Source organism: Saccopteryx bilineata, chromosome 1 (genome assembly GCF_036850765.1).
Source record: "Saccopteryx bilineata isolate mSacBil1 chromosome 1, mSacBil1_pri_phased_curated, whole genome shotgun sequence".
Lineage (NCBI taxonomy): Eukaryota > Metazoa > Chordata > Mammalia > Chiroptera > Emballonuridae > Saccopteryx > Saccopteryx bilineata.
Genome location: NC_089490.1, coordinates 157,513,492 through 157,541,396, shown reverse-complemented (window position 1 = coordinate 157,541,396; position 27,905 = coordinate 157,513,492). Strand labels below are relative to the sequence as shown.

General features: G+C 51.6%; 2 protein-coding genes across 6 annotated transcripts in view; one reads left to right on the top strand and one right to left on the bottom strand.

Annotated features, from left to right (window-relative positions):
- TMEM259 (transmembrane protein 259) overlaps window positions 1–5,247 on the bottom strand; it is an 8,143-nt gene extending 2,896 nt beyond the window's left edge. The window contains exons 1-3 of one of the 2 annotated variants that reach the window (XM_066277914.1): window positions 4,833–5,247; window positions 748–1,023; window positions 47–146 (exon numbers count right to left, since the gene is read on the bottom strand). In XM_066277914.1, the coding sequence (XP_066134011.1) occupies window positions 47–146; window positions 748–1,023; window positions 4,833–5,054 (598 nt within the window). In that variant the 5' untranslated portion in view covers window positions 5,055–5,247. The remainder of the gene's footprint in view (window positions 1–46; window positions 147–747; window positions 1,024–4,832) is intronic. The other variant, XM_066277905.1, reaches the window with a different exon arrangement.
- On the top strand, window positions 4,545–27,905 carry CNN2 (calponin 2). 4 transcript variants are annotated; one of them, XM_066277930.1, is made up of 7 exons: window positions 4,545–4,620; window positions 23,068–23,189; window positions 23,460–23,526; window positions 23,627–23,764; window positions 25,770–25,886; window positions 25,987–26,133; window positions 26,918–27,905. In XM_066277930.1, the coding sequence occupies exons 3-7, from the start codon at window positions 23,464–23,466 to the stop codon at window positions 27,191–27,193; spliced, it is 741 nt and encodes a 246-aa protein (XP_066134027.1). In that variant the 5' UTR covers window positions 4,545–4,620; window positions 23,068–23,189; window positions 23,460–23,463; the 3' UTR covers window positions 27,194–27,905. The 4 variants fall into 4 exon arrangements, with proteins under 4 accessions (XP_066134027.1, XP_066134017.1, XP_066134024.1 ...); XM_066277920.1 differs by lacking the exon at window positions 4,545–4,620 and adding an exon at window positions 16,429–16,584; XM_066277940.1 differs by lacking the exon at window positions 4,545–4,620 and adding an exon at window positions 22,472–22,492.

Genomic DNA, 27,905 nt, shown 5'->3' with positions numbered 1-27,905 from the left:
GTGTGAACTCCCAGGTGACTCAACCAAACATCTTGGCAACACATACCTTTCGAGGGTGTCTCAGGGAAGGGGAACTCCTGGCTATCATTCAGGGCCTCAGGGCCACCAGGTGGCTTGAACACCTTGGGCTCGATGTCCAGCTCAAACTGTGGGTCACCAGGAGGCAGGGCATCAGTGGGCCCTTGGCACTGGGGGTCCGGCCCAGAGGCCCCTCTCCTGCTGCCTGGAAGGAGATGCACTCTGCCCCTAACCTCTGTGACACCCAGCCTCTGCCAGAATGTCCTCCACTTCTGGAGCTGGAGAACCTCTGACCAGCATCCCACCAAAGACCCCTTATCCAACACCAAGCTCCTGGCTGATTCCAGGTGAGGGTCTGTGCCCCAAAGCTGGGGGTGGGGCCACCTGGGTATATTCTGTACAATTCCCCACCTGTGCTGGCCCCCTCTCCCACGGGACCTTGGCCTCTGACTGCACAAGCATGTCCCTACCCACAGGCTGCAGACCCTATAAACCCACCCCTGCAGGGAGCTGCACCATCTGGGATGGCCAGGACTGCTAGAGCTCTCAGCCCAAACCCTCCTGGGGTTCCCTCAGCACCCCAAAAATGAGGCCAACCCCTTTAAGGTGAGAGTCTGCCTCGCACAGCCTCCATCCTGCCTTAAGGCCACATGAGTGCAGGGCCTTGCAAGAGCTTGAGCCTTCCCAGCAGTGAGGTCCTCCTCCTGCATGTGCACTTAGCCAGTTCACCTGGATGGAGCGGTTCCCAAACATCTCCATGGTCAGCTCCTCTTCCTCCTCCTCCTCCAACTCCAGGCCACCAGGTGCCGCAGCAAGACCAGGGAAGCTGCTGCGACCACTCTCACAGAACTGCAGGAAGACGGGTGCGCGACTCGAGTTCTGCTGTACCTCCACGCGAAGAACGCCCTCTCGTGGCCACTTGTCACGCACATGCTCCAGGCAATTGATGGGTGATCGGGAGAAAACGATGTGGATGTAGGCCAGGACAAAGAGCACAAACAAGGCCTGGGGGCAGAGAACCCCACCCCAACAGTGAGGCCTGAGCTTCATGGGGGAAGGAAAGAAACCCTAGGGTTCTAAATACCCTAAGCCCTAAACCCACCCTGGCCCCTCCTAGCAGCATGGGCCCTGGGGATGTCAGTGGTCCAAGGGCCTGACCACTCTGCTCTGTGTAAGCCAGGATGAGGCACTCCTGTGCACATGTAGGATCCATATCTTGGGAGAGACCATCAACTAACTGTTCCCATACTGGGAGGCCCAGCCCAGTTGCTACCACCCCTGGGTCACCTGCTGGGGCCCTACTGTCCCCAAGAAGCCAACCCAATTGCCTCACACTCTGCCTTGTTCTCAGAATGCCCCTGACCTCACAAGCTAAAAACAGTCTCCATGGCCTATCAAGCACACTCTGCATCCCTCCTACAATGGAACTGCAGAGATTTGGCTAAGCCTGCGGGCTGGGCCAGCTTGCTCTGCTTCTCTGAGGTAATTATCCCATCAGTAAAATGGGGACAGCAGGGTGGTCCTGCCCCCAGAGGACATCTGGTTGTACACTGGTGGTGCTCCTGGAATCAAGGGTGCAATGCCAGAGGATGCTGCTCAGCACACCACAGTGACCAGGATGGCCCCCCACAGAAAACAAGCAGATGCTATCAGTAGTGCTGAAGAACCCTGGGGACTCTGCTCTACGTCACCAATAGCATCTCTGCCTGGCTCAAACTAAGTCTGTCAAAAGGGCCCTCCACTCGAGTCTATTTAGGAACACCCTCCTCCCCAAAAGCTCATCTCACTGTCTGACAGCCTTGCTTCTCAAGGAGCTTCGTTGGCCGAGTATTCCCCTCCTAGCTAGAGGCCATGTCAAGAGCATCATCCCTATGCATTCTACCTACCCCCGCCCCAGGAAGAGGACACAACTGGCCCGAAGTGGAACCCGCTTCCACAAGAAAAGATGGGTACGAGGGAACCAGTGACCCCAGTGGCTGTTCAGCCAGAAACTAGGGTGATCCCTCAGATGGGCCAGCTCAGCCTCCGACCACTCCCACCACACATGCTCCCACACCAAATTCCTACTCTCCAGAACTAGCTGACTATATGGTACAGAACCACAACTTGGAAAAGCCTGGATCACAAAAAGATCAGATCACAAAGTCCCTTCCTGCCTATGACATGAACACTGATGCTCAGGAGGTTAGTGAGCTGCCCAGGACCACACAGCCACCACTAAGACTGTTTATGGCCCTGTAGGATGGTACCAACACCAGCTGTAGACTACTCAGCCCCTGTCCCTTGGAGTCTGCTCTGCAGACTGGGCAACAGCCAGGTCATTAAGGCACCCACTCCTGGCCTGGCCATGACCTGAAAGGGATGGGGAGAGGCCCCATCTCTGAGCACACTGCTGTATGCCTGGATCTGGCCATACCTGAAGCTGTAGGAGCCCACCTTCTACAGCTCCCTAGTTGCATGAGCTCTAAGATCTCTCTTGAGACAATAGGAAATGTTTCCTTCCCTTGCAGCCCAAAGTGGCATAGGAGACAGAGATTAGAGCATCACAAAGATCTCAGCAGACAGACAGTGTATCACCTAGTATTCAGGTCTCAACAGATGCTGAAGATAAGAACACAGTGGGGGCCGTCTGACCATGCGGTGGTGCAGTGGATAGGGTGTCGGGATGGGTTCAGACTCCAAGGTTGCCAGCTTGAGCGCAGGTTCATCTGGTTTGAGCAAAGCTCACCAGCTTGGACCCAAGGTCGCTGGCTTGAGCCAGGGGTTACTCAGTCTGCTGTAGCCCCATGGTCAAAGCACATAAGAGAAACCTAGCAATACAACTGAAGTGCCACAACCAAAAATTGATGCTTCTCATCTCTCTCCCTGTCTGTCCCTTTCTGTCTCTGTAAAAAAAAAAAAAAAAAAAAAAAAAAAATGGCCTGACCTGTGGTGGCGCAGTGGATAAAGCGTCGACCTGGAAATGCTGAGGTCGCCGGTTCAAAACCCTGGGCTTGCCTGGTCAAGGCACCTATGGGAGTTGATGCTTCCAGCTCCTCCCCCCTTCTCTCTCTCTGTCTCTCTCTCTCTCCCTCTCTGTCTCTCTCCTCTCTAAAAATAAATAAATAAAGTAAAAAAAAAAAAATACAAAAAAAAAAAAAAAAGAACAGGCCCTGGCCGGGTGGCTCAGTGGTAGTGTTGGCCTGGTGTGCAGAAGTCCCCGGTTCGATTCCCGGCCAGGGCACACAGGAGAAGCGCCCATCTGCTTCTCCACCCCTCCCCCTCTCCTTCCTCTCTGTCTCTCTCTCTCCCCTCCCGCAGCAAGGCTCCATTGGAGCAAGGATGGCCCGGGCACTGGGGATGGCTCCTTGGACTCTGCCCCAGGCGCTAGAGTGGCTCTGGTTGTGACAGAGCGATGCCCCGGAGGGGCAGAGCATCGCCCTCTGGTGGGCAGAGCATCCGGTGGATCCTGGTCAGGCGCATGCGGGAGTCTCTGTCTCTCCCCATTTCCAGCTTCAGAAAAATACAAAAAAAAAAAAAAAAAAAAGAACACAGTGGGCCTCTGCAAGTGGAGGGTGGGGGCAAGGGTGACAGTGTAGAACACCAGAGGAACCTCCCACAAGCCACCCTGAATCCCAATACCTGTTCCCAATATTGTGTTTGGGGACCACTGAACTGGTGATGGGAGTTGTGAAGTGTAGGAAGCAGGGCCCGGGACCCCCAGAAAGTAACCAGATAACTAACCCCAAAGCCCCTATGCTCAGCCCGCAGCCCCACTGTCCAGTCCCTGGGGCTGGCTAGCCTGGCTGGCAACCCAAGTGCCTCTACTACCTCCAGCATCAGCACCCAAGTGAACCGGAAGCTCCTTTGGCAATGTCAGCATCTAGACCCTCCCTAGCTGCACTCTGACAGGAAACTAATTGTTTCTCCCTTTCCTCAGTTCTGTCAGACAACTGGGAACCAGAACCCTGATGCCCAGTGAACTCTGGGCTCACACCTGAGTGAGCCAGCCCCCTTCTTGGAGGGACCCAAACCAATGCCAGTCCTCCCTTAGCTGCACTCACAGTTGAAACCCCTATGACACCTGAGGAAGGATGGGGAGCAGGTTTGTGTGCAGCACCTTGCTAATCAAATCAATGACTGTAAATCTCACTAATCCTGGAGCGTGACCTCACATTCCCCTTTAAGGTTTAGAGGAGGAAACGCTGGGGTGGGGGGATGGTGGAAGGTCCCAAGGAGGGGAGCAACCCCAAGAAAAGGGAAAGCAGAAGAGGTAAAAGGGGAGAGCGCACTTCCAGGGCAGGTGGGTGGTCCCTGGGTGTGTCCTGAAGAGGGGCAGGGTAAGCCTGTAATCCTTCCCAATTTAAGGAAGCCCAGGTTTGGGGACCTGGGTCTGTATAGTGTAAGGGCAAGGGAGGACAGGATTGGGGGGACTTCCTCCCAAGACTGAGGATCCCTCGCGGCATGGTAAGGGACACAGGGCTGGGAGGAGGTCCCAAGCAGGTCAGGGCCAGGCTACATGCTTCCCGGAAGTGGGTCACCAGAGGAAGGGTGAGGCTAATTGCGGGTGCGGCATGGAGAGGGCTGGAGTTCCTGGAGTCGGGATCAAAGGCCACCCACAGGGTAAGACGTGGAGGATGAAGTGTCAGACAGATAAGGTGTCAGGACATGGGGCGACTGGGTAAAGGGGAGGGCACAAAGCGGATCGGGTCGGGCCTAGACCTCCTGGTGTGAGAGGTTGGCAGTCTTGGGCGGAAACGGGGTCAGAGGTCACAAGTCTGGGGGGTTGGATCCGGCTGATGGGATCATGGGTCGGGGGTCGGGGCCGCGGTCACCTTGAGCAACACGAAGAATTCGAAGAGACGGCGGAAGGCGGGTGGGAAAAGCCGCGAGTAGGTGACTGCCATCTTGAAGAAGAGCGCGTGGAAAAGCCGGTCGCGCACGTTGATGAGAGGGTTGGGGTTGAGGTTGGGGGTGCGGGGCCCACGCGCGGGGGCAGGGCCGCCGCCGCCGTTTGGCCCGGGCCCCGGGGCCCCGGGCGCCGCGTGCTCCGACATGCTGCCCAACGTCGCGCCCTAATGGCCCGCGGGTCCCCCAGGGCGCCTCCTGGGCGCCATCAGCCGTCCTCTCTGTCACCGCGGTCCTCACGGCCGCCGGGCCGTCGCCGCCATCTTCCGCCTCCGCGGCCTTGCTGACGCCAGCGAGTCGCAGCGCCAGCAAGAGCTGCCCTTCTGCGCCCGCGGGGAACGTAGGGATGCCGGCGGTCAATCCGCAGCAGCCCCGCCCTCTCTCCTGGCCGCGCCGTGAGGCGGGGCTACGTCTACCCAGTGTTTTGCATATTTTCCCCACAATGCCCCGCGTCTGCCAGGACGCCCTTAGACGGTAAAACCAGTCAATATATTGGGGTTTTACGTGATCAAAGACCCCTTTAGTAACCGCGATGATAGAATGGTCTTTGAGATGGTTCTTTAAGGAGCCAAGTCAAAGAGTAGCGTAAGATATGGCATTCTTGCTGTAAAGTAATTTTGTTGGTCAGCTTTAAATAACCTGTGGAGCCACTGCACAGTGGTATTTTGAATAAATGTGTCAACCTAGAAACCACGAGTTTGCTTGGTCAGAGCACAGTTGGGAATTAATGCTTCTTGCATCCTCCTCTTCTCCCCTAAAGCCCAACAAACATATTTAAAAGAACACAAGTCCAAAAAAAACTAATGAGCAAATAAGCTGTGGAGGAGCACCTCAATCCGTGCTCAACTTGGGTCGGTTATGGGTCTCTCCACTTTATCCTATGTCGGATTCTAACGTAGCTAACCCCTTCCTCTTCTTCCCTGGCTTGGAAGCTCCCTATTGCCGGGAGCTTGTGGAGCTGTGAGAGCCACAGATTACGGACTTGCATTGAGAGTTACAAACAAATGTCAAGGAGTCAGGTAATAGAACCCAGCCCTCATTGACCGCCTGCTATGATGCTTCTAGCCCCGCTCAACGATTCAAAGAGAGAAGGAAAACTTTTCCAATAGACCGGGAGAGCACACCTCCGCACCATGATGTGACCACCAAAGGCCCAAGGAATCACTCACACGGGCTCCAGGGAAACGTGGCTGAAAAGCAAATTTTAAACTTAGTCTATTTTTATTTAAAAAGCAAATTTTAAACTTAGTCTATTTTTATTAATGTAATTTATGTTGAAATTTAGCCCCACATGGTGGGCAGCTGCTGGATCTGGCAGCTCTTCCATGTTACAAATACTCAAGACCCACGATAACAGTGCAACTTCACTACACGTCCAAACTGTGCAGGCAGTCACTGGACAATGCCTGGCCTTAAAGAGTCACCATCAGGAAAAAGGACAAGTAGACTTGAAAGACAGTTTAAACCTAAACCACAAGAACATCACACCACCCTTCTGGGGACAGCAGGGAAGTTAGAAGCTGGGTTGGATTTCAGAGGATGCTGAGGGGCAGGGGGTGTTGGGGCAGTTGCTGGGTCAGGGCAGGTTGAAAGTTACAGAGGAACTTGGTGTGGGGGGGTGTCAATGAGCAGATGACCCTCCAGCAGAGGCTGGAAGGACAGTGAAGGAACCAGGTAGAGTGTCAAGCATAGGGCACAGCTGAAGAAACAAAGACCAAGAGCAGAGCAAGAAAAAACCCATGGGCCCCAAGCAGAGCACGGGAGCCTGGAGGATACTTTTGTTGAGGGGGCAGCGGGGAGCCATGGCAGATTGTGAGCGAGAGGTTCTTGACCCGAGTTAACAGTCAGATTATTGGTACTTTTGCTTTTTCACTGCACCATGCTTGTTCTGCCCACCCCTGTAGTGTCCAGGAACAATGCCTGTTTGCAGAGAGCAAGAGGCATGCCCAAAGCCCTTGCTAAAAGGCCCCGCCCTTTGTCCCACTCCGACCCTCTGGTGTCCTGCTTAGACCCAGACACTGCTGGAAGAGGATTGCCATGGAGGTAGCTGCCAGAGAGGGGCCCCAGGGCCCTCACTGCACCTGCAGTACCCCTGTGCCCAACCACCAAGACCCCTGGGCTCAGCCCCCTGCCCAGCACCCAAGGCCCCTACAACCCCAGGTCCTCCAGCCCCTGCAAACTTCCCAGGCGTGAGCCTGGATGGGTCGGTGGGTGCCATGGGTTCAAAGGCAGCTGCATAAGTTCAAGACCTCCCTACCAGGTTCTCCGAGCTGAGGCCAAAATCTGTAAGATTTTGACGTGTTGACTCAACAACCTTATCTCAAGGTTTACACATGAATCTACCGATGTTGGCCCTAAGGTCAGTAGGTGCTTTATATACAGGAAAGGGAGGCACAACAAGGTGGCGTGTAATTGTGGAAGGTTACACAGCTACATAGGCAATTGTGATTTGAACCCAGGCTCCAAAGCAGGGACACTGAAGTCGGAGAACTATACAAAATCATATAATTCCATCAATCCGAGGTTAGTGGGCAGAGGTCCTCAATTACAAACACACTTCATTTTGTTGCGCTTCGCTTCCTTGTGCTTCACACGTGGTGCAGTTTGCAAGAGCCTCCACTAACAGAAAGGTTACAACCCATTTTTAAAAAATATTTTATTTATTGGTACTTTATTGATTTTAAAGAGAGAAGAGAGAAGGGGGAGCATTGGGAGCAGAAAGCATCAACTAACTTATTGTAGTTTCTTCTCGTATGTGCCTTGAACAGGCACACGCAAGGTTTTTAAAAATATTTTATTTATTGATTTTTTTAGAGAGAGAGACAGAGAGAGAGAGAGAAGGGGGAGGAGCAGGAAGCATCAACTCCCATATGTGCCTTGACCAGGCAAGCCCAAGGTTTCGAACTGGCGACCTCAGTGTTCCAGGTCGACGCTTTATCCCACTGCGCCACCACAGGTCAGGCCATGCAGGGTTTTGAACTGGCCATCTCAGCATTCCAGGTTAACACTTTATCCCCTGTTCTACCACAGGTCAGGCACAACCTGCTTTATTTCGATACTTATTTCATTACGTTGGTCTGGACCCTACTCCACAGTATTTTCAAGGTATAGGTGTATAAATATTCTAAGTTTCTGGAACCCCAGGACTTCAAATTCTGGATTTCTGGGGTTCTGAGAGACTCAGAGCCTAGACCCAAAAAAAGCAACGACGCCTTGGCCGGATAGCTCAGTTGGTTGGAGCATTGTTCTGAAGTGCAGAAGTTGCCTGTTTGATCCCAGGAATATATCCAGTGGTGGGATTCAGCCGGTTCACAATGGTATGGCAGAACCAATACCTAATTTTTTGTTGAGTTTGGTGAATCGGTTGTTAAAATGGCACTTGTAATCAGGATTCTCTCTAAGGTCAGCACCTGGGCAGCTGCCCAATGTGGAGATCACAAATTTACCTTCTTTACTCTTTTTTCTTTTCTCTTTATTTTTCCCGAAGCTGGAAACGGGGAGAGACAGCCAGACAGACTCCCGCATGCTCCCGACCGGGATCCACCCAGCACGCCCACCAGGGGCGACGCTCTGCCCCTCCGGGGCATCGCCTGCCCCGAGCAACCAGAGCCACTCCAGCGCCTGGGGCAGAGGCCAAGGAGCCATCCCCAGCGCCCGGGCCATCCCCGCTCCAATGGAGCCCCGGCCGAGGGAGGGGAAGAGAGACAGAGAGGAAGTGGGGGGTGTGGAGAAGCAAATGGGCGCCTCTCCCGCGTGCCCTGGCCGGGAATCGAACCCGGGTCCCCCGCACGCCAGACCGACGCTCCACTGCTGAGCCAACCGGCCAGGGCCCATTCTTTACTCTTTTTTAATGTTCATCTGCGCAATAGCATATTCTAAGCACCCATAGTAATGTTCATTCCATCCATAAGTGAAAAAAATTTGACAGAACTATGCTTGGAGAGAGAGAGAGAGAGAGAGAGAGAGAGGGAGGGAGGGGAGGGGAGGGGAGGGGAGGGGAGGGGAGGGGAGGGAGGGAGGGAGGGAGGAGGAGGAGGAGGGGGGGATGGGGGAAAGAAGGGGGTATGGGAGAAGGGGGAAGAGGGGGGGAGAGAGGGAGAAAGATGGGGGATTGCAGATGGTGGGTTGCCTGCCCACCACTGTGAGGGGCCATTTTTGCTGTTTGTTTGCCTGAGAGGCCATTTCCCCTGCCTGTGTGCTTGTTCACTGTTGTAAGACTTTTATTAAACGAATGGCCCTAACCCTTTCTGGCTCTGCAGTTTTTCTACCATCTGCCTGAATCCAGTGTTTTATTCCTTTCATAAAAATCATTATAGCCTGACCAGGTGGTGCAGTGGATAGAGCATCGGACTGGGTTGCGGAGAACCCAGGTTTGAGACCCCGAGGTCGCCAGCTTGTGTGTGGGCTCATCTGGTTTGAGCAAAGCTCACCAGCTTGGACCCAAGGTCGTTGGCTTGAGCAAGGGGCTACTCGGTCTGCTGAAGGCCCATGGTCAAGGCACATATGAGAAAGCAATCAATGAACAATTAAGGTGTCGCAATGAAAAACTGATGACTGACCTTCTCATCTCTCTTCGGTCCCTGTCTGTCCCTCTCTCTGACTCTGTCTCTGAAAAAAAAACAAAAAAAAAACTCATTATACCTTTGATGAAATACTACATTTTAATTCCCTCACATTACATTTGGTACTTCAGTAAACAAACATATAACATAAAGAGAAAAAGTGCCAAACAACCAGAGGGTGAAGCTGTCATTGGAAACATCTTAAATAATAGTTCTGGTTTTTTTTGTCAGGTATTATTTAATATTTTTCATTAATATTTTTAAATTTTTTTTAAATTTTATTTATTCATTTTAGAGGAGAGGGAGAGAGAGAGAGACAGAGAGGAGAGAGAGACAAGGGGGAGGAGCTGGAAGCATCAATTCCCATATGTGCCTTGACCAGGCAAGCCCAGGGTTTCGAACTGGCGACCTCAGCATTTCCAGACCGATGCTTTATCCACTGCGCCACCACAGGTCAGGCCTTTCTTTTTTTTTTTTTTTTTGTATTTTTCTTAAGTTGGAAACGGGGAGGCAGTCAGACTCCCGCATGCGCCCGACCGGGATCCACCCGGCATGCCCACCAGGAGGCGATGCTCTGCCCATCTGGGGCGTCGCTCTGTTGCAATCGGAGCCATTCTAGCGCCTGAGGCAGAGGCCACAGAGCCATCCTCAGCACCCAGGCCAACTTTGCTCCAATGGAGCCTTGGCTGCAGGAGGGGAAGAGAGAGACAGAGAGGAAGGAGAGGGGGAGGGGTGGAGAAGCAGATGGGCGCTTCTCCTGTGTGCCCTAGCCGGAAATCGAACCTGGGACTTCTGCACGCCAGGCCAACGCTCTATCACTGAGTCAACCGACCAGGGCCTTAAATTCTTTCTTATAACAATCTAGTTTTGTGTACCTCTTTTATTGTTCTTATTTAAGTATTAAATGCATGAAATAATAAACTACCTTTTGGTATATCGTTTTTTTTATAATTAAAATGGTCAGTAGGGCAGAAAACCGGTTGTTAAATTATTTGAATCCCACCACTGAATATATCTATGTTCCTCTCTAAAATCAATGCATTTTTTAAAAATGAAAAATGAAAAACCAAAGAATTAAGAACATTCAATTCCTGGTCAGGGTACACAGGAGAAGCTCCCATCTGCTTTTCCACCCTTCCCTTTCTCTTTTCTCTCTGTCTCTCTCTTCCCCTCCTGCAGCCGAGGCTCCATTGGAGCAAAAGTTGACCCGGGCACTGAGGATGGCTAAATGGCCTCCGCCCCAGGCGCTAGAGTAGCTCTGATTGCAGTGGAGCAAGGCCCCAGATGAGCCTAGCATCGCCCCCTGGTTGGCATGCCAGGTGGATCCCGGTTGGGTGCATGCAGGAGTCTGTCTGCCTTCCTCCTCCCTTTTCACTTGGGCGGGGGGGGGGGGGGGGGGGGGGGGTGGGTGTATGATTGAGCAGTTCTGGTCTGAATTTGCAGTCATTTGTGTTCCTTTATAAATATATCTTCAAATTGATTGTAATTACATGTATTCTTCCTTGAAAAAAAAAGAAAAAAAAAGAATTAGGAACAGTTTTGGTAATATATTTCACATAATTCTGTTTCTAAAAAATATGATCATTTCAGCATGAAATCGATATGAAAAGTGGTGAATGAGGTATGTGACACCTTTTACTGAACCATGTCTTTGAAATCACCCGTGTTTCCCACTCACAGCCTAACTCAATTTGTACATTCACCTGGCCTGGGAAATACTCACCTGTATCTAGTTTTCATAAAACTTACTCTGAAAAGGAAAATGCAAACATTCCTTTCCAAGTTGTTCCAAGTAGATTCAGACATTTTCCCAAAACTGATCCAGTGTCAGTTTCTTACTTTAAATTGGAATTAATTAAAATCAGCCTAGACTTGCCTGACCTGTGGTGGTGCCATGGACAAAGTGTCGACCTGGAATGCTGAGGTAGTAAGTTTGAAACCCTGGGCTTGCCTGGTCAAGGCACTTTGTGGGGCAGCTGTGTTAGACTTGCTCTCGGGGTTACCAGCTGCAAGCATTTTGCCTGATTGGCACATGAGTGCTGGCTGTGCCACGTGTGTATGGCCTATAGCCTATATAAGATGGGTGCTTGTGAGACAGAGAGAGAGAGAGAGAAAGAGAGAGAGAGAGAAAGAGAGAGAGAAAGAAAAATAAAGAAAATAAAAGAAGAGGAGGCCCTGGCCGGTTGGCTCAGCGGTAGAGCGTCGGCCCGGCGTGCAGGAGTCCCAGGTTCGATTCCCGGCCAGGGCATACAGGAGAGGCGCCCATTTGCTTCTCCAACCCTCCCCCTCTCCTTCCTCTCTGTCTCTCTCTTCCCCTCCCGCAGCGAGGCTCCATTGGAGCAAAGATAGCCCGGGTGCTGGGGATGGCTCTGTGGCCTCTGCCTCGGGCACTAGAGTGGCTCTGGACAACAGAGTGACGCCCCAGAGGGGCAAAGCGTCGCCCCTGGTGGGCGTGCCAGGTGGATCCCAGTCGGGCGCATGCGGGAGTCTGTCTGACTGCCTCCCCGTTTCCAGCTTCGGAAAAGTGAAAAAAAAAAAAGAAAAGAAGAAGAAAAGAGGTGTTTGTGTGTGCAAGAGAGAGAGAAAAGAAAAGAAGAAAAGGAGGAGGGGGAGGAGGGGGAAGAGAGGGGGAGGAGGGAGGGGAGGAGGAGAGGGGGGAGGGGAGGGGAGGGGAGGGGGAGAGGGGGGAGGGGAGGGGGAAAGATGGGGGATTGTGGGTGATGGGTTGCCTGCCCGCCACTGTGAGGGGCCATTTTTGCTGTTTGTTTGCCCAAGAGTCCATTTCCCCGGCCTGTGTGCTTGTCCACTGTTGTGAAACTTTTATTAAACGAATGGCCCTAACCCTTTCTGGCTCCGCAGTTTTTCCACTCTCTGCCTGAATCCAGTGTGGACCTGCCTGGCCTCGGCCACTGGCATTACAGCACTTGTGGGGAGCAACTAGGAGTTGATACTTCCTGTTGCTCCACACCCTCCATCCCACCTTTCTCACTCCCTCTCTCTCTCTCTCTCCCCCCCCCCACTAAAAAAAATCAATAAATCTTTTTTTTTTAATTGGCTACACTTGAAGTGCTCAGTAGCCGAGTGGCCAGAGGCTGCAGAGGTATAGACCTCTGCCATCTCACTCCCATTGGTCAGCACTTGTCTAAGTGTCAATGTCCCCAGCACTTATGTGGCATTTACAACATCCCAGGTGTTTTTCTGGGCTCCTGGTGAATATCAATGCCTGGGAAGTAGCCTATTTCACAGGTGGGAAACTGAGGCTGGGCAGTGTTGCAGGGCTTGCCCAGGTCTCTGGTGAGAGGGATGAATATTCTATTAAGATCCTCCCCTGGGCCTGACCAGGCGGTGGCGCAGTGGATAGAGCGTCGGACTGAGATGCAGAGGACCCAGGTTCGAGACCCCAATGGTCGCCAGCTTGAGTGTGGGCTCATCTAGTTTGAGGAAAAGCCCACCAGCTTGAACCCAGGGTTGCTGGCTCCAGCAAGGGGTTACTCAGTCTGCTGAAGGCCTGCAGTCAAGGCACATGTGAGAAAGCAATCAATGAACAACTAAGGTGTTGCAACGCGCAATGAAAAACTAATGATTGATGCTTCTCATCTCTCTCCGTTCCTGTCTGTCTCTGACTCACTCTCTGTCTCTGTAAAAATAAATAAATAAATAAAAATTTAAAAACCATACATAAAAAAACAAACAAAAAAACCCCCCCAAAACTTGAATTTCCCTGAGTGGGGAATAAAGAACTTGAATGAACCCATTGTCTGGCTCTAAAACACCATACATATATTAAGACAAAGACATTTGGTTTTTTTTGCCCTGGCCGGTTGGCTCAGTGGTAGAGCATTGGCCTGGCGTGCAGAAGTCCCGGGTTCGATTCCCGGCCAGGGCACACAGGAGAAGCGCCCATCTGCTCTCCACCCCTCCCCCTCTCCTTCCTCTCTGTCTCTCTCTTCCCCTCCACAGCTGAGGCTCCATTGGAGCAAAGATGGCCCGGGCGCTGGGGATGGCTACTTGTCCTCTGCCCCAGGCGCTAGAGTGGCTCTGGTCGCAAAAGAGCGACGCCCCGGAGGGGCAGAGCATCGCCCCCTGGTGGGCAGAGCATCGCCCCCTGGTGGGCGTGCCGGGTGGATCCCGGTCGGGTGCATGCGGGAGTCTGACTGTCTTTCCCCGTTTCCAGCTTCAGAAAAATACAACAAAAACAACAACAAACCCGGGTTCGTTTCCCGGCCAGGGCACACAGGAGAAGCGCCCATTTGCTTCTCCACCCCTCTGCTGCACTTTCCTCTCTTGTCTCTCTCTTCCCCTCCCGCAGCCAAGGCTCCACTGGAGCAAAGATGGCCCAGGCGCTGGGGATGGCTCTGTGGCCTCCGCCTCAGGCGCTAAAGTGGCTCTGGTCGCAACATGGCGACGCCCAGGATGGGCAGAGCATCGCCCCCTGGTGGGCAGAGCGTGGCCCCATGGTGGGCATGCCGGGTGGATCCCGGTCGGGCGCATGCGGGAGTCTGTCTGACTGTCTCTCCCTGTTTCCAGCTTCAGAAAAAAAACAAAAACAACAACAACAAAAAAAAAACAAAAAAAAAACACAACAACAAAAAAAGACATTTGTGTTTTGTTTTTTTAAAAAAAAGATCCTCCCCTAGGATCTCCCCTAAAATCCCTACCTTTAAAATCCCTTAGGTCTGAGGTTCCAGCGTGCTCTTACTTTGAGGAATATGCTTGTAATACCGGTAGTTGAGGCCAGGCAGGTCCACACTGGATTCAGGCAGGTGGTAGAGAAACTGTGAGCCCAAAAGCATTGGGCCATTACCATTTAATAGTCTCACAACAGCGAACAAGCACACAGGCAGGGGAAACTGCTTCTCAGGCAAACAAACAGCAAAATCACAATGGCGGACACATCCACAGTCTCCCTGAATGCAAGCACCCATAGCCTTATATAGGCCATACACACGTGGCACTGCCACATGCTCACACACTAATCAGGCAAAGTTCTTGCAGCTGGTACACCAGCGAGCAAGCCTAACACAGCTGCCCCAAAGTCCCTCTAGGTCTTTACACCTTTTCTTTCTTTTTTTTTTTTTTTTTTTTTGTATTTTTTCGAAGTTGAAAATGGGGAGGCAGTCAGACAGACTCCCGCATGCACCCAAACGGGATCCACCTGGCACGCCCACCAGGGGGCAATGCTCTTCCCATCTGGGGCGTCACTCTGCTGCAACCAGAGCCATTCTAGTGCCTGAGGCAGAGGCCACAGAGCCATCCTCAGTGCTCGGGCAAACTTTGCTCCAATGGAGCCTTGGCTGCGGGAGAGAAGAGAGAGACAGAGAGGAAGGAGAGGGGGAGGGGTGGAGAAGCAGATGGGTGCTTCTCCTGTGTGCCCTGGCCGGGAATCGAACCCGGGACTCCTGCACGCCAGGCCGATGCTCTACCACTGAGCCAACTGGCCAGGGCCTACACCTTTTCTTCTGCCAGGAACATAAATCCCTTTTTTAATTTTAAGCGCATGCAAGAGGGAGAGAGAGAAGCAAACAGACAGGAAGGGAGAGAGATAAGAAGCATCTATTTTTCATTAGCCTTGGCTGGTTGGCTCAGTGGTAGAGTGTCGGCCTGGCGTGTGGATGTCCTGGGTTTGACTTCCAGTCAGGGCACACAGGAAAAGCGCCCATCTGCTTCTCTCCTTCTCTTGCTTCTCTCTCTGTCTTTCCCTCCTGCAGCCATGGCTCTATTGGAGTGAGTTGGCCCCAGGGCTAAGGATGGCTCCATGGCCTCTGCCCCAGGCACTAAGAAGAGCTTGGTTGCTGAGCAATGGAGCAACACTCCATATAGGTGGCTTGCCAGGTGGATCCTGGTGGGGGCCTATTTGGGAGTCTGTCTCTGCCTCCCATCCTCTCGCTGAATAATAATAATAAATTCTTCATCGCGGCACCTTAGTTCACTGATTGCTTTCTCATGTGTTCCCTGATGGAGGGCGGGGGCTCTAGCTGAGCCAGTGACCCCTTGCTCAAACCAGGGGCTTTTGTGTGTGTGTGTGTGTGTGTGTGTGGCAGAAACAGAGAGAGACAGAGAAGGACAGATAGGGACAGACAGGAAGGAAAAGAGATGAGAAACATCAATTCTTCGTTGTGGTTCCTTAGTTGTTCATTGATTGATTTCATTGATTGATTTTTCATATGTGCCTTCACTGGGGGGCTACAGCAGATGGAGTCACCCCTTGCTCAAACCAGATGAGCCTGCACTCAAGCTGGCGACCTCGAGGTCTTTAACCTGGATTCTCGGCATCCCAGTCCGACACTCTATCTACTGCGCCACCGCCTGGTCAGGCAAGCCAGGGACTTTGGGCTTCAAGCCAGTGACAATGGGGTAATTAATGTCTATGATACTACGCTCAAGCCAACTACCCTGTGCTCAAAGTTGGTAAGAATGCACTCAAGCGGGGGACCTCAGCATCCCAGACCCACACTCTATCTACTGCGTCACTGCCTAGTCAGGCATGAATCCCTTTTAAACTGGCAAACTCCTACTTATCCATCAGAGCCCCCGCTTCAATGGTGCCCTCCTCATCTGAGGTATTTTCTAGTTCCCTTGTCCACCATCCAGTTTTGGGAGTTACTGGAGGGCGCCAAAACTGGGAGGTGCTTCTAAGTGTCACGGGTCCTCGTTCGTGCCCCAAGAGAATTAGAGTCCTAGCCAACAATCCCTGTCTTCCATCACCATGCAGAAAGGGAGGCAGACCCAGAGAGGGTCTCTCACCCAGAAAGGGTGAGAGAGCCACTTGGGGCTTCCCAGCAGAAAGAGGGCAGGCAGGCCATGCCTTGGCAGCCCAGAGCCCCTGCCCCTCCCTATCTCAGGGCCTCTGGGGATGAGGCGCTTCACTGGGGCGGGGGTCGGGCAGCTGAGGGGTTTAGGAAGTCCGTGGCCGCAAGAATCCGGTGCATCCCGGCCTTATAAGGACATGTGCGCCCGGGGCCAATCAGCGGTGGGGGTGGGGCCCGGACCCGCGCGTCCCCCGCCATCGCACTAGCCAGACGTCGGTCCCGCCGTCGCCGCAGCCGCCGCCGGCATGAGCTCCACGCAGTTCAACAAGGGGCCCTCCTACGGGCTTTCGGCCGAGGTCAAGAACCGGGTGAGTGAGGGGTACACCCGATCCCCGGAGGTCCTGCACCCTCGGACTTCTGCAGGGCTGGGCGCCCTGCCAGGCTCCCCGACGTCTGGGACGCAGTTGCTCTGAGACCTGGAATTAGAGTGGCCCTCTTCCTTGCCACCTTCTGCGTTTCTGGGGGCGCCAATAGAGACTCTCTTTAACTCTGGGGAAGCAGTGAGGTCCGCCATCTGGCACCGCCCCAGCGTCTAGTTGTGGTTGGGTCTGACTACTTCCCTAACTCTGCTCTCCAGTCCTCCCCCACCTGTACCCCACAGCTCAGGGCCTCTCCAGCACTTCAAGGCCTGAGAGTAACTTGAGGGTCTGACAGAGCCCCAGCAGTCTTCTCCACTTCCCCTGGCTTTTGAGGCCACTTAAGCTGCAGGAGTGGAGGGGGGTGAGCTAGGTGGGTTTTGTTTTGTTTTTGTTTTTTTACTAGGGTGTGGGCACCCCCTACAGGAATTTCCCAACCTCTTACACCTGGGAGGGGGCACCAAGAGGAAGTTGGAGCTGAGAAAGCTTGCCTGGGCTGTTTGTTCCCTTGTATGCTCTGTCTCCATCTGACAAACAGATAGTACAGGATGCCTGAGTCCCCTGAATGTGACCCTAAAATGTATGGGTTTTGTAACCTGGAAACACAGGGTGGGACTAGCGGGAGACACTTTTTAAGAAAACTCTTGTGGTTCTGACGCAGAGAAGGGCAGAAACTTTTCAGGGCAGGAGGGCTCATCTATGGAAAGCTGAGTAGAGGGTGATCCCAGATGCAGGAGGAGGTCTCAGGACTGATAAGCAAGGGTCCTTCTAGCTGAGGGGGGTTTGCCATTCCTGTGCACCTCCCCACACACACGCACACACACATGCTCCCACTAGACATCTGGGCATGTAGCCTTGGAAGGGAGCCTGCCTGGGCATGCTGAGGGCATTGCCCTGCCAGCCCTGGACAGGCACCTGTAGTCAGCACCCCAGAGTCCGCAGACAGGAGGGAGAATTCTGCATTGTCTTCCATGAGATTCTTGGAGCCTCCCTCCACCCCTTTAACAAAAGAGGAGGCTGAGGCTTAGGAAGCCAAGAGACAGATCATGGTCACTTGGTAGGCTCCAGGACCTCCTTAAATGCATGATTCCCCCTGCCAGGAACAATTGCACAGGGTGAACATTAAAACATTGACAGGCTACGTGTGCAGGCGCGTGGCATGCTGCCCTACAAGGGACCAAGGTTGTATATGGAGCTCAGTCTGCTTAGGACCACATAGCTTGTGAGTGGCAGTCAGGACTGGAACCTAGACCTGCTGCATCCAGTGCCTAATGGCCACTGGTCCTCCTGGACCCAGCGTTTACCCTGGGCAGCAGGAAGTAGGTGAGAGCCAGGCAGCTTCTGTAGATGGAGTGAAATAGGGACAGGTTGATACCTGCACTGGCAGTGAGGTCAGAGGCTCCTGGAAGCCAGGCCTGCGTTTGCAGGTTTGTAGTGTGGATGGGGCACCTATCAGCTTGCCAAGGTCACTCGGGGCCAGCTTCCTATGGCTTGGAGCCCATATCCCACCTACTTTTTCAGCTTCTTATGACATGGGAGACCCAGAGACCTCTGCCTGGCCCTTGTACCTCAGTTTATCTCCAGCTGGATTGCCTGAGGCAGGCGGATGTCCATTGTGTCCATCTGAGAAGCCATCACTACTTTAATCTGGGCTGGGTGGCTGGGGTTTAGACCATTGAGAACAGCTGGTCCCGATTTAGCAGATTTCACAGGAGACAGTGGCTGCATTCCTGGCAGTTTGTGGTGATGAGGAATGTTTCAGGCCACTGTGGGGAGGGCCAGGCTCCTCTGCCATGGACCCTGGCCCCTGCGAGCCGTCAGGGATAGGGCCCAGCTGGGCAGACTTGCCAGGCATCCAGACCAGCCCACGTGCCTCAAGCTTAGCTATCAGGACGAGACCTTGCCCATTACTTAGGCTGGGTATGGCAGCTCCCCCAGCGATGGGAACCAGGAGATTGCAGCTCGAATGGGTGGGCCAAGCAAATCAGGTTAGCTGGCCAGCATCCTGCCTTTGTATCCCTGGGACTCTGGGCAACTCAGCCATGATCCCGTGTCATGGGGGTTTTTATGCAATCACCAGGAGGCAGGATTCAGGAGACCCCTATGGAAATGATTCTAAACAGAGATGGAGGCACAGGGAAGAGAATTGTCCACAGTAATGGGGGAGGAGGGTTAGGGCAGAGCTAGGAATAGAAATTAAGTCTACAAAGGGTCTCAGTCCCCTGGGGGTTGGGAGGAGAGAAAAAGAAAGGGCCTTCCAAGAGGGAATCTATGAGCAAAAGTGCACAGGAGGTCTGGAGCAGAAAATGCACTGAGTGGGATGGTCTGATCCTGAATGGGGGCTGGACTGGGCTTTTTACTACCCCTAAGGATCTGTCCTGAGGCTGACTGCCCATACTACAGACCCATACTATCCTCGATATCCCTGACTTCTTGGGGCTACCCTGGGCCCCAGCCATTATGATTTTCTCAGCCTTCACTGTTCTCAGGTGTGTGCTTGTGGGCAATGAGTGTGTGCTGATGGGGAACCAGGAGCACTTTTATTCCAGAGACAGCACTGAGCTGGACTGCAAAGCTCTAGGGGGGATGGATCATAAGGAAGAAGCTGTATCATGACAGAAGGTAGAGGTAAAAGCTAGAAGAAAAGTAAGGCAAGATCAGGGAGAGAGGAGTACAAAGAGGGCCATCATAGCTAGGGTGGTCAGGAAAGTCCTCTCCAAGGATGTGACCTTCAAGTTGTGACTGGATGGAAGGCAGGGACCCAGTCATGCAAACAACAGAGTCAAAAGTGACAATTCGCCTGACCAAGCGGTGGCGCAGTGGATAGAGCGTCGGACTGGGATGCGGAAGGACCCAGGTTCGAGACCCTGAGGTTGGCAGCTTGAGCACGGGCTCATCTGGTTTGAGCAAAGCTCACCAGCTTGGACCCAAGATCGCTGGCTCCAGCAAGGGGTTACTTGGTCTGCTGAAGGCCCGCGGTCAAGGCACATATGAGAAAGCAATCAATGAACAACTAAGGTGTTGCAGCGTGCAATGAAAAAAAAACTAATGATTGATGCTTCTCATTGCTCTCCGTTCCTGTCTGTCTGTCCCTGTCTATCCCTCTCTCTGACTCACTCTCTGTCTCTGTAAAAAAAAAAAAAAATCAATCAAAAAGTGACAATTCGTGCAAAGGCCCTGATCCAGTAACTGGTATGGCCAGTTCTGGGCTCAGAGAATGGTTTGGTGGTTCCTCAGTAAGTTAAACAGAATCATCACATGACCCAGCAATTCTACTCCTAGATGTGTACCTAAAAGGATTAAAATAGAAAAAAAAAATTTTAAATAGATTTTTAAAAAATATTTTACTCATTGATTTTAGAGAGAGAAAGAGGCAAAGGGAGCAGGAAGCATCAACTGGTAGTAGTTGTTTCTCTCATGTGCCTTGACTGGGCAAGCCTGGGGTTTCGAACCTGTGACCCTAGCATTCCAGGTCAAAGCTTCATCCACTGCGCCACCAGAGGTCAGTCTAAAATACACTGCTCACAGCCTGACCTGTGGTGGCGCAGTGGGTAAAAGCATTGACCTGGAACACTGAGGTCGCTGGTTCAAAATCCCGGGATTCCCTGGTCAAGGCATATATGGGAGTTGATGCTTTCTGCTCCTCCCTCCCTTCTCTCTCTCTCTGTCTCCTCTCTCTAAAGTGAATAAATAAAATCTTAAAAAAAAAAAGAAAGGAAGGAAGGAAGGAAGGAAGGAAGGAAGGAAGGAAGGAAGGAAGGAAGGGCCTGATCAGGCGGTGGCAAAGTAGATAGAGCGTTGGACTGGGATGTGGAAGACCCAGGTTTGAGACCCCGAGGTCGCCAGCTTGAGCGCAGGCTCATCTGGCTTGAGCAAAAAGCTCACCAGCTTGGACACAGGGTCACTGGCTCCAGCAAGGGGTTACTCAGTCTGCTGAAGGCCCGCGGTCAAGGCACATATGAGAAAGCGATCAATGAACAACTAAGTCGCAACGCGCAACAAAAAACTAATGATTGATGCTTCTCATCTGTCTCCATTCCTGTCTATCTGTCCCTGTCTATCCCTCTGACTCTCTCTCTCTGTGTCTCTGTTTAAAAAAAAAATACACTGCTCACAAAAATTAGGGGGTATTTCAAAATGAATATGAAATGATTAAAAAAAAAGAAGCATTTTTTGTGTGTGTGTATTTTTCCTAAGTGAGAAGCACAGCATGGGGCGGGGGGGGGGGGGTTAGACAGACTCCCGCATGCACCCAAACGGGATCCACCCAGCATGCCCACCAGGGGACAATGCTCTAGGGCAGTGGTCCCCAATCCCCGGGCTGTGGACCGGTACTGGTCCGTGGGCCATTTGGTACCGGTCCGCAGAGGAAGAATAAATAACTTACATTATTTCCATTTTATTTATATTTAAGTCTGAACGATGTTTTATTTTTAAAAAATGACCAGAATCCCTCTGTTACATCCGTCTAAGACTCACTCTTGACACTTGTCTCACAAGTTTGACAATTATATTTTAAAATACCACAGTTTTTATGCCAGTCGCATAATTTTATTTTGTGCATTTATCCATCCCACCCTAAAGGCCAGTCCGTGAAAATATTTTCTGACATTAAACTGGTCCGTGGGCCTGACCAGGCGGTGGCAAAGTGGATAGAGCATTGGACTGGGATGTGGAAGGACCCAGGTTTGAGACCCCAAGGTCACCAGCTTGATCGCGGGCTCATCTGATTTGAGCAAAGCCCACCAGCTTGAACCCAAGGTCGCTGGCTCCAGCAAGGGGCTACTCGGTCTGCTGAAGGCCCACGGTCAAGGCACATATGAGAAAGCAATCAATGAACAACTAAGGTGTTGCAATGCGGAAAGAAAAACTAATGATTGATGCTTCTCATCTCTCTCCATTCCTGTCTGTCTGTCCCTGTCTATCCCTCTCTCTGACTCACTCTCTGTCTCTGTAAAAAAACAAACAAAAAAAACAGTCCGTGGCCCAAAAAAGGTTGGGGACCACTGCTCTAGGCATTGCTCCGCTGCAATCAGACATTCTAGCACCTGAGGTGGAGGCCATGGAGCCATCCTCAGCACCCTGGCCAGCATTGCTACAATGGAGCCTTGGCTGCGGGAAGGTAAGAGAGAGATAGAAAGGAGAGGAGGAAGGATGGAGAAGCAGATGGGTGCTTCTGTGTGCCGTGGCCGGGAATCAGACCCAGGCTGGGCTGATGCTGATTTTTTTTTTTTAATTTTTATTTATTTATTTTTTACAGAGACAGAGAGTGAGTCAGAGAGAGGGATAGACAGGGACAGACAGACAGGAATGGAGAGAGATGAGAAGCATCAATCATTAGTTTTTCATTGCACGTTGCAATACCTTAGTTGTTCATTGATTGCTTTCTCATATGTGCCTTGACCGTGGGCCTTCAGCAGACCAAGTAACTCCTTGCTTGAGCCAGCGACCTCGGGTCCAAGTTGGTGAGCTTTTGCTCAAACCAGATGAGTCTGCACTCAAGCTGGTGACCTTGGGGTCTCGAACCTGGGTCCTTCTGCATCCCAGTCCGACGCTCTATCCACTGCGCCACCTCCTGGTCAGGCGATTTTTTTTTTTATTAAACAAGAACATCAAAAAAGCAAAGGACAAGTCAAAGAAAGTTGACTATGCAAACAAGATGCAAAACCAACTTTTATTTCATTGGTGAAAATGCTCTATACAAAAGGCTGAAAGTACTGGAGTATCTGCACATTCCCTGATCCCTTAATTTTTGTGAGCAGTATAGATGTTTAAACAAAACCTGTTCACAGATATTCACAGAAGCAGGATTCCTTCACAATGGCCAAGAGGTGGAAACAGCCTAAATGCCCATCAACAGGTAAATGGATATACACAATGTGATCCATCCAGACAGTGGAATATTACTCATGTTACTCAGCCATAGAAAGGAACAGGGCACGACACATGCTATAACATGGATGGATAGGCCTTGAACACACAGCTCAAAGAAGCCAGACACAAAATGCCACATAATGTGTGATTCTGTTTATGGGAAATGTCCAGAACAAGCAAATCCACAGAGACAGGAAGAGGAAACAGAAGGGTCTTTCTCTAGGGCAGGTAGAATAAGGAGATGAGAGGGCATGGGGAGGGGGCAGATCTGTGGGGGTTGTGTTGGCTGCCATGTGGCATTTGGCACTATTGGAAATTAATAATTAGAGCTGATGTTTGTCAGTGGGAGATATGAATGTGTCTGTGGAGGGTGACTTATCTGTGGCTATGAGTGTCCTTGTTGATGGGAAAGGGGAAGGGTAGGCTCCACAGTGTGGTGTCCTCCATACTCCTCTGTCTCATTTTCCCATGAAATCACCAGCCTTGCCCCATCAGGAGATTCAGAGAACTTCTTCTGCTGGGTGTATTTTCAACTCAACCCTATGCGCTCTGCTCCTCCAGCTCCTGTCCAAATATGACCCTCAGAAGGAGGTGGAACTTTGCGACTGGATTGAGGGACTCACGGGCCTGTCTATTGGTCCAGACTTCCAGAAGGGTCTGAAGGACGGAATTATCCTGTGCACGTGAGTGCAGGTGTTGGCGCATGCTTGTCACCCTGATTGTCAGTGTGATCATGCTCCATGTGCTATTTGAAGCCTGCTTGCTTTTCCCTCATTGTGTCTTGTGTCTTTCTCTTTTTTTTTTTTCTTGTATAAACTAAGGTCCAGAAAGAGGCAGTGAGGTTGCCCAGGAGGGTGGCCAAGATTAGAATTAGCCCCTTGGGTCTGTGAGGTTCAGATTCACCTATGCTAATGGAGGTTCCGGTTTCCTCACCACCCATGTGTTCTCTCCAGACTCATGAATAAGCTGCAACCAGGCTCAGTTCCAAAGATCAACCGCTCCATGCAAAACTGGCACCAGGTGAGGGACTGGCAAGTGGAGCAAGGATGGGACTGGGGGACCCCATCTGACTTGTAGGCAGCCTAAGGTGCCCTCATGGCCCTTTCCTGCCTCCTTCCAGCTGGAAAACCTCTCCAACTTCATCAAGGCCATGGTCAGCTATGGTATGAACTCCGTGGACCTGTTCGAGGCCAATGACCTGTTTGAGAGTGGAAACATGACTCAGGTGCAGGTGTCTCTTCTGGCTCTGGCAGGGAAGGTGAGGCCCAGAGAGGGGCAGCAACCTGCCCAAGACCACACAGCAAATCAATGCAAATTTACAAATGCTGTCGTTCATTCCTTGGCAAATATTTCTGGGAACCCACAAGGTTCTGGGCACGTTTTGGGGGTTTTTTGTTTGTTTTTTTCATTGATTTGAGAGAGAGAGAGAAACATCGATTTGTTATTTCACTTATTTATGCATTTATGGGTTGATTCTTGTATGTGCCCTGATGAGGAATCTAACCTGCAAACTTGGTGTATTAGGACAACACTCTAACCAGCTGAGCTACCTGGCTAGGATACCCTGGGCACTTTGGATACAGTGGTGAACAGGACAGACACAGTCCACACCTTCATGAGCTCGCAGTCTGATGGAGGAAGCAGACAATAAACAAGTCCTTTTTTTTTTTAATTTTTAAAATTTATTCATTAATTTGAGAGAGAGAGAGAGACAGGAACATCGATCTGTTCCTGTAAGTGCCCTGACTGGGGATCGAACCAGCAACCTCTGTGCTTTGGGATGAAGCTTTAATCAACCAAATTATCTGGCCAGGGCAAGTCTTTTTTCTTTTTTTTTTTAATTAAAAAAAAAACTGGCCCTGCTTGACTGGCTGAGTGGATATAGTGCGTTGGCCCAGCATGCGGACATCTGAGGTTCAATCCTCGGTCAGCAGTCAGGGCACATGAGAAGCGACCATCTGCTTATCTTCCTCTCCCTTTCCCCCTCCACTCTCTCTCTTCCCTTCTTGCAGCCAGTGGCTTGACTCATTCGAGCACTGGCCCCAAGCACTGAGGATAGCTTGGTTGATTCAAGCATTGGCCCCAGAAGGGTTGCCAGGTGGATCCCAGTCAGGGTGCATGCAGGAGTCTGTCTATCTCCCTATTCTCACTTAAAAAACAAAACAAAAACATATATATTTGTAGCAGCTTTAGGTTCACAGCAAAATTGAGATGAAGCTAGAGAGATTTCTCATATGGCCCCTGCCTATCCTTACTCATGTGCAGCCTCCCCCACCATCCATTTGTTACTGTTGATGAATGTCCATCTACACTTCATCAGCACCCAGAGTCCAGAATTTACATGAAAGTTCTCTCTTCAAGTCATTTTTTTTTTTTTTTTTTTTTTTTTTTTTTAAAGAGGCAGAGATAGACAGGGACAGACAGACAGGAACAGAGAGAGAGGAGAAGCATCAATCATCAGTTTCTTGTTGCGCATTGCGACTTCTTAGTTGTTCATTGATTGCTTTCTTACATGTGCCTTGACCGTGGGCCTTCAGCAGACCAAGTAACCCCCTGCTGGAGCCAGGGACCATGGGTCCAAGCTGGTGAGCTCTTTGCTCAAGCCAGATGAGCCCACGCTCAAGCTGGCGACCTCGGGGTCTCGAACCTGGGTCCTTTCGTATCCCAGTCCGACGCTCTATCCACTGCGCCACCACCTGGTCAGGCTCTTCAAGTCATTTTTTATGTTAAAAGTAAGTCATAAGATTATGAAACACACCTATGGAGAAGAAAGAATTAGACCAATGTGTGGGGTTTAGTCACCCTTAAACCAAGGCCAGGCTAAATTGGAAGTGTTTCCAGAGGAAGGAACAGTAAGGCCCTGAAGTGGGAGAGGAAGAAGGTTCTCATGTCAGGAATTGTGTTCTGAATGGTGTTTTCAGGAGCCATTAAGACGGGACAAGGGAGACCAGGGAGGGGCCAGGAGCAGATGTCCAAGCAAGAGATGGTGGCCATGGCCTGAATAGGCAGTGGTGAGGTTTGGGTAGAAAGTGATGGAAGATGAGAGAGGGGTGGCAAGGACATCCCCAAAATTCTTGGCCTGAGCAACTGAAAGGCTGGTGTCCAACAGGACCTCTGAATCCAATGCCCGAGGTGCTGGGCAGCAGGTGAAGGGAAGAGGTTGCTGCCCAATCCCCATGTCTCCTCTAGGGTTATATACTTTGGGCCTGGCTCAAGGGTCCCAGCTGCCCCTCCCTGATACTCCCAGCCCCCCTCTCCTCCAGGCCAAGACAAAGGGGTTACAGAGTGGTGTGGACATCGGCATCAAGTATTCAGAGAAGCAGGAGCGGAACTTTGATGATGCCACCATGAAGGCGGGCCAGTGTGTCATCGGGCTTCAGGTGGGCACCAGGGCAGATTCTGCTGTGACCCAGACCCTGTCCCGCCCAGTGGCCCCTTGAGTTTGGGGTAGCCTGACCTCTCCTGTCCATTTTCCTACAGATGGGGACCAACAAGTGTGCCAGCCAGTCAGGCATGACAGCATATGGCACGAGAAGGCATCTGTACGACCCCAAGAACCATATTCTACCACCCATGGACCACTCAACCATCAGCCTGCAAATGGGCACCAACAAGTGTGCCAGCCAGGTGCGTCTTAACCAGTCTCCCGCAAGCCCCCACCCCACCTAGCCAAAACCCTTGTTCTCCCTTGACAACCCCACTCCAGGCTTCCCTCCTGCCTTCTCTGTCTCTGGCTCGGCTTTCTATGTGTCCCCAGGGAAGTTTCTACCCAGCTCTGTGCCTTAGTTACCCTCAAAGGATTGCCCCGAGCCCCATTCAACTTTGAAATTAAAAAAAAGTTTTTTATTATTATTTATTCATTTTACAGAGGAGGGAGAGAGGGAGAGAGGGAAGGGGAGGAGCAGGAGGCATCAACTTCCACACATGCCTTGACCAGACAAGCCCAGGGTTTCGAACCAGCAACCTCAGCATTCCAGGTTAACGCTTTATCCACTATGCCACCACTGATCAGACACATCCACTATGCCACCACTGATCAGACACAACTCTGAAATTTTTAGATCCTGTGATTCTCGTTTTTCCTGCTGTGTCACATGTAGTAGTTGATGGTGGTTTTGAAGCACTCAGGTTTTCAGGACTGGGACTTCCTTGACTCCAGCCTGGGAAGTTTCCTGGTTGGCAGGGAGAGCTGGACCCAAATACCCCTGGCTCCAAAGGAGAGGGTCACTGGTCATGAAATCAACTTAGAGTCAGAAAAGAGGGTGTCTGAACAGGGTTTGGAAGGATGTATAGGCGTTTGCATTGTGACTATAAAGAGAGATGGGAGATGGTGGAGTAATTTTAGGGCCTTATATTTCCCCCTCATCCCTTCTACCCTGACCCACCCTGATGCTCTCTCCTCCCTCTTCAGGTGGGCATGACAGCTCCTGGGACCCGACGGCACATCTATGACACCAAGCTGGGGACCGACAAATGTGACAATTCCTCCATGTCTCTGCAGATGGGCTACACACAGGGTGCCAACCAGAGCGGCCAAGTCTTTGGCCTGGGCCGGCAGATATATGACCCCAAGTACTGCCCACAAGGCCCAGTGGCTGATGGAGCTCCAGGGTCAGCTGGTGACTGCCAAAGCCCAGGGAAAGCCCCAGAGTATCCCCCCTACTACCAAGAGGAGGCAGGCTACTGAGGCTTCCCTTGCCTTGTCTTCCCACACCATTACCCCATCTGGGATTTCAGGCTTTTCTGTTTTCATCTGGTTTTTCTATGTGTTCAAGTGCTTCCAGCTAAGAGTCTGTAAGGCCAGATCCAGATGCATGTAGGGTGGGGGTCCCTGTGAGGCACATCCAGGTAGCAAATTTCCCAGTAGGTTTTAGACCAAGATGTGGGGGGAAGAAGCCTGTGTAGGGAGGCCAACTGGTCTCAAATGGCTTCTGGTTGCTTCTCTCCCTTTTCCCTTTTCTCTGCTGATCAGTTTGTGGTTTCTATACCCACAGAAGTTGCAGGCAGTTTTAACAAAACAAAAGTAATTTTTTTTTTTTCTGGGGGAATGGGGTGGGGATTGTGGAAGGGTTGCTGGGAAGGAAGTCCCCTGGGAGAGGGCCAGGCCATAGTCCCCAGAGGCATTGTGAGGCACCATGAGCCACTGAATTTCCCCAGGACCCTCCCAAGAGCCCAATGAGGAAAGTGAGGCCCAGACAGGACAATCAAGTTCTGAATGTTTGAGGCAAAGGCAGGCTCCCCCATTCTGTACTTGTCCCCCACCACAAAGTACTGCACAGGGATCCCCACCAGGAGGTCCTCCCTGTGACCAGCCCCACCCAGAAGTCCTGGGACCAAGAGATAATGTGAAATACCAACTATGGACTAAAGGCAATAAAAATCTCTATTTCAGAAAAGAA

Coding starts and splice junctions, on each gene's coding strand:
- CNN2 (XM_066277920.1), top strand. CDS start 16,522: ATGAGCTCCACGCAGTTCAACAAGGGGCCCTCCTACGGGCTTTCGGCC. Junction 16,585..23,067: donor CGGCCGAGGTCAAGAACCGG/GTGAGTGAGGGG, acceptor CTGCTCCTCCAG/CTCCTGTCCAAATATGACCC. Junction 23,190..23,459: donor GACGGAATTATCCTGTGCAC/GTGAGTGCAGGT, acceptor TGTTCTCTCCAG/ACTCATGAATAAGCTGCAAC.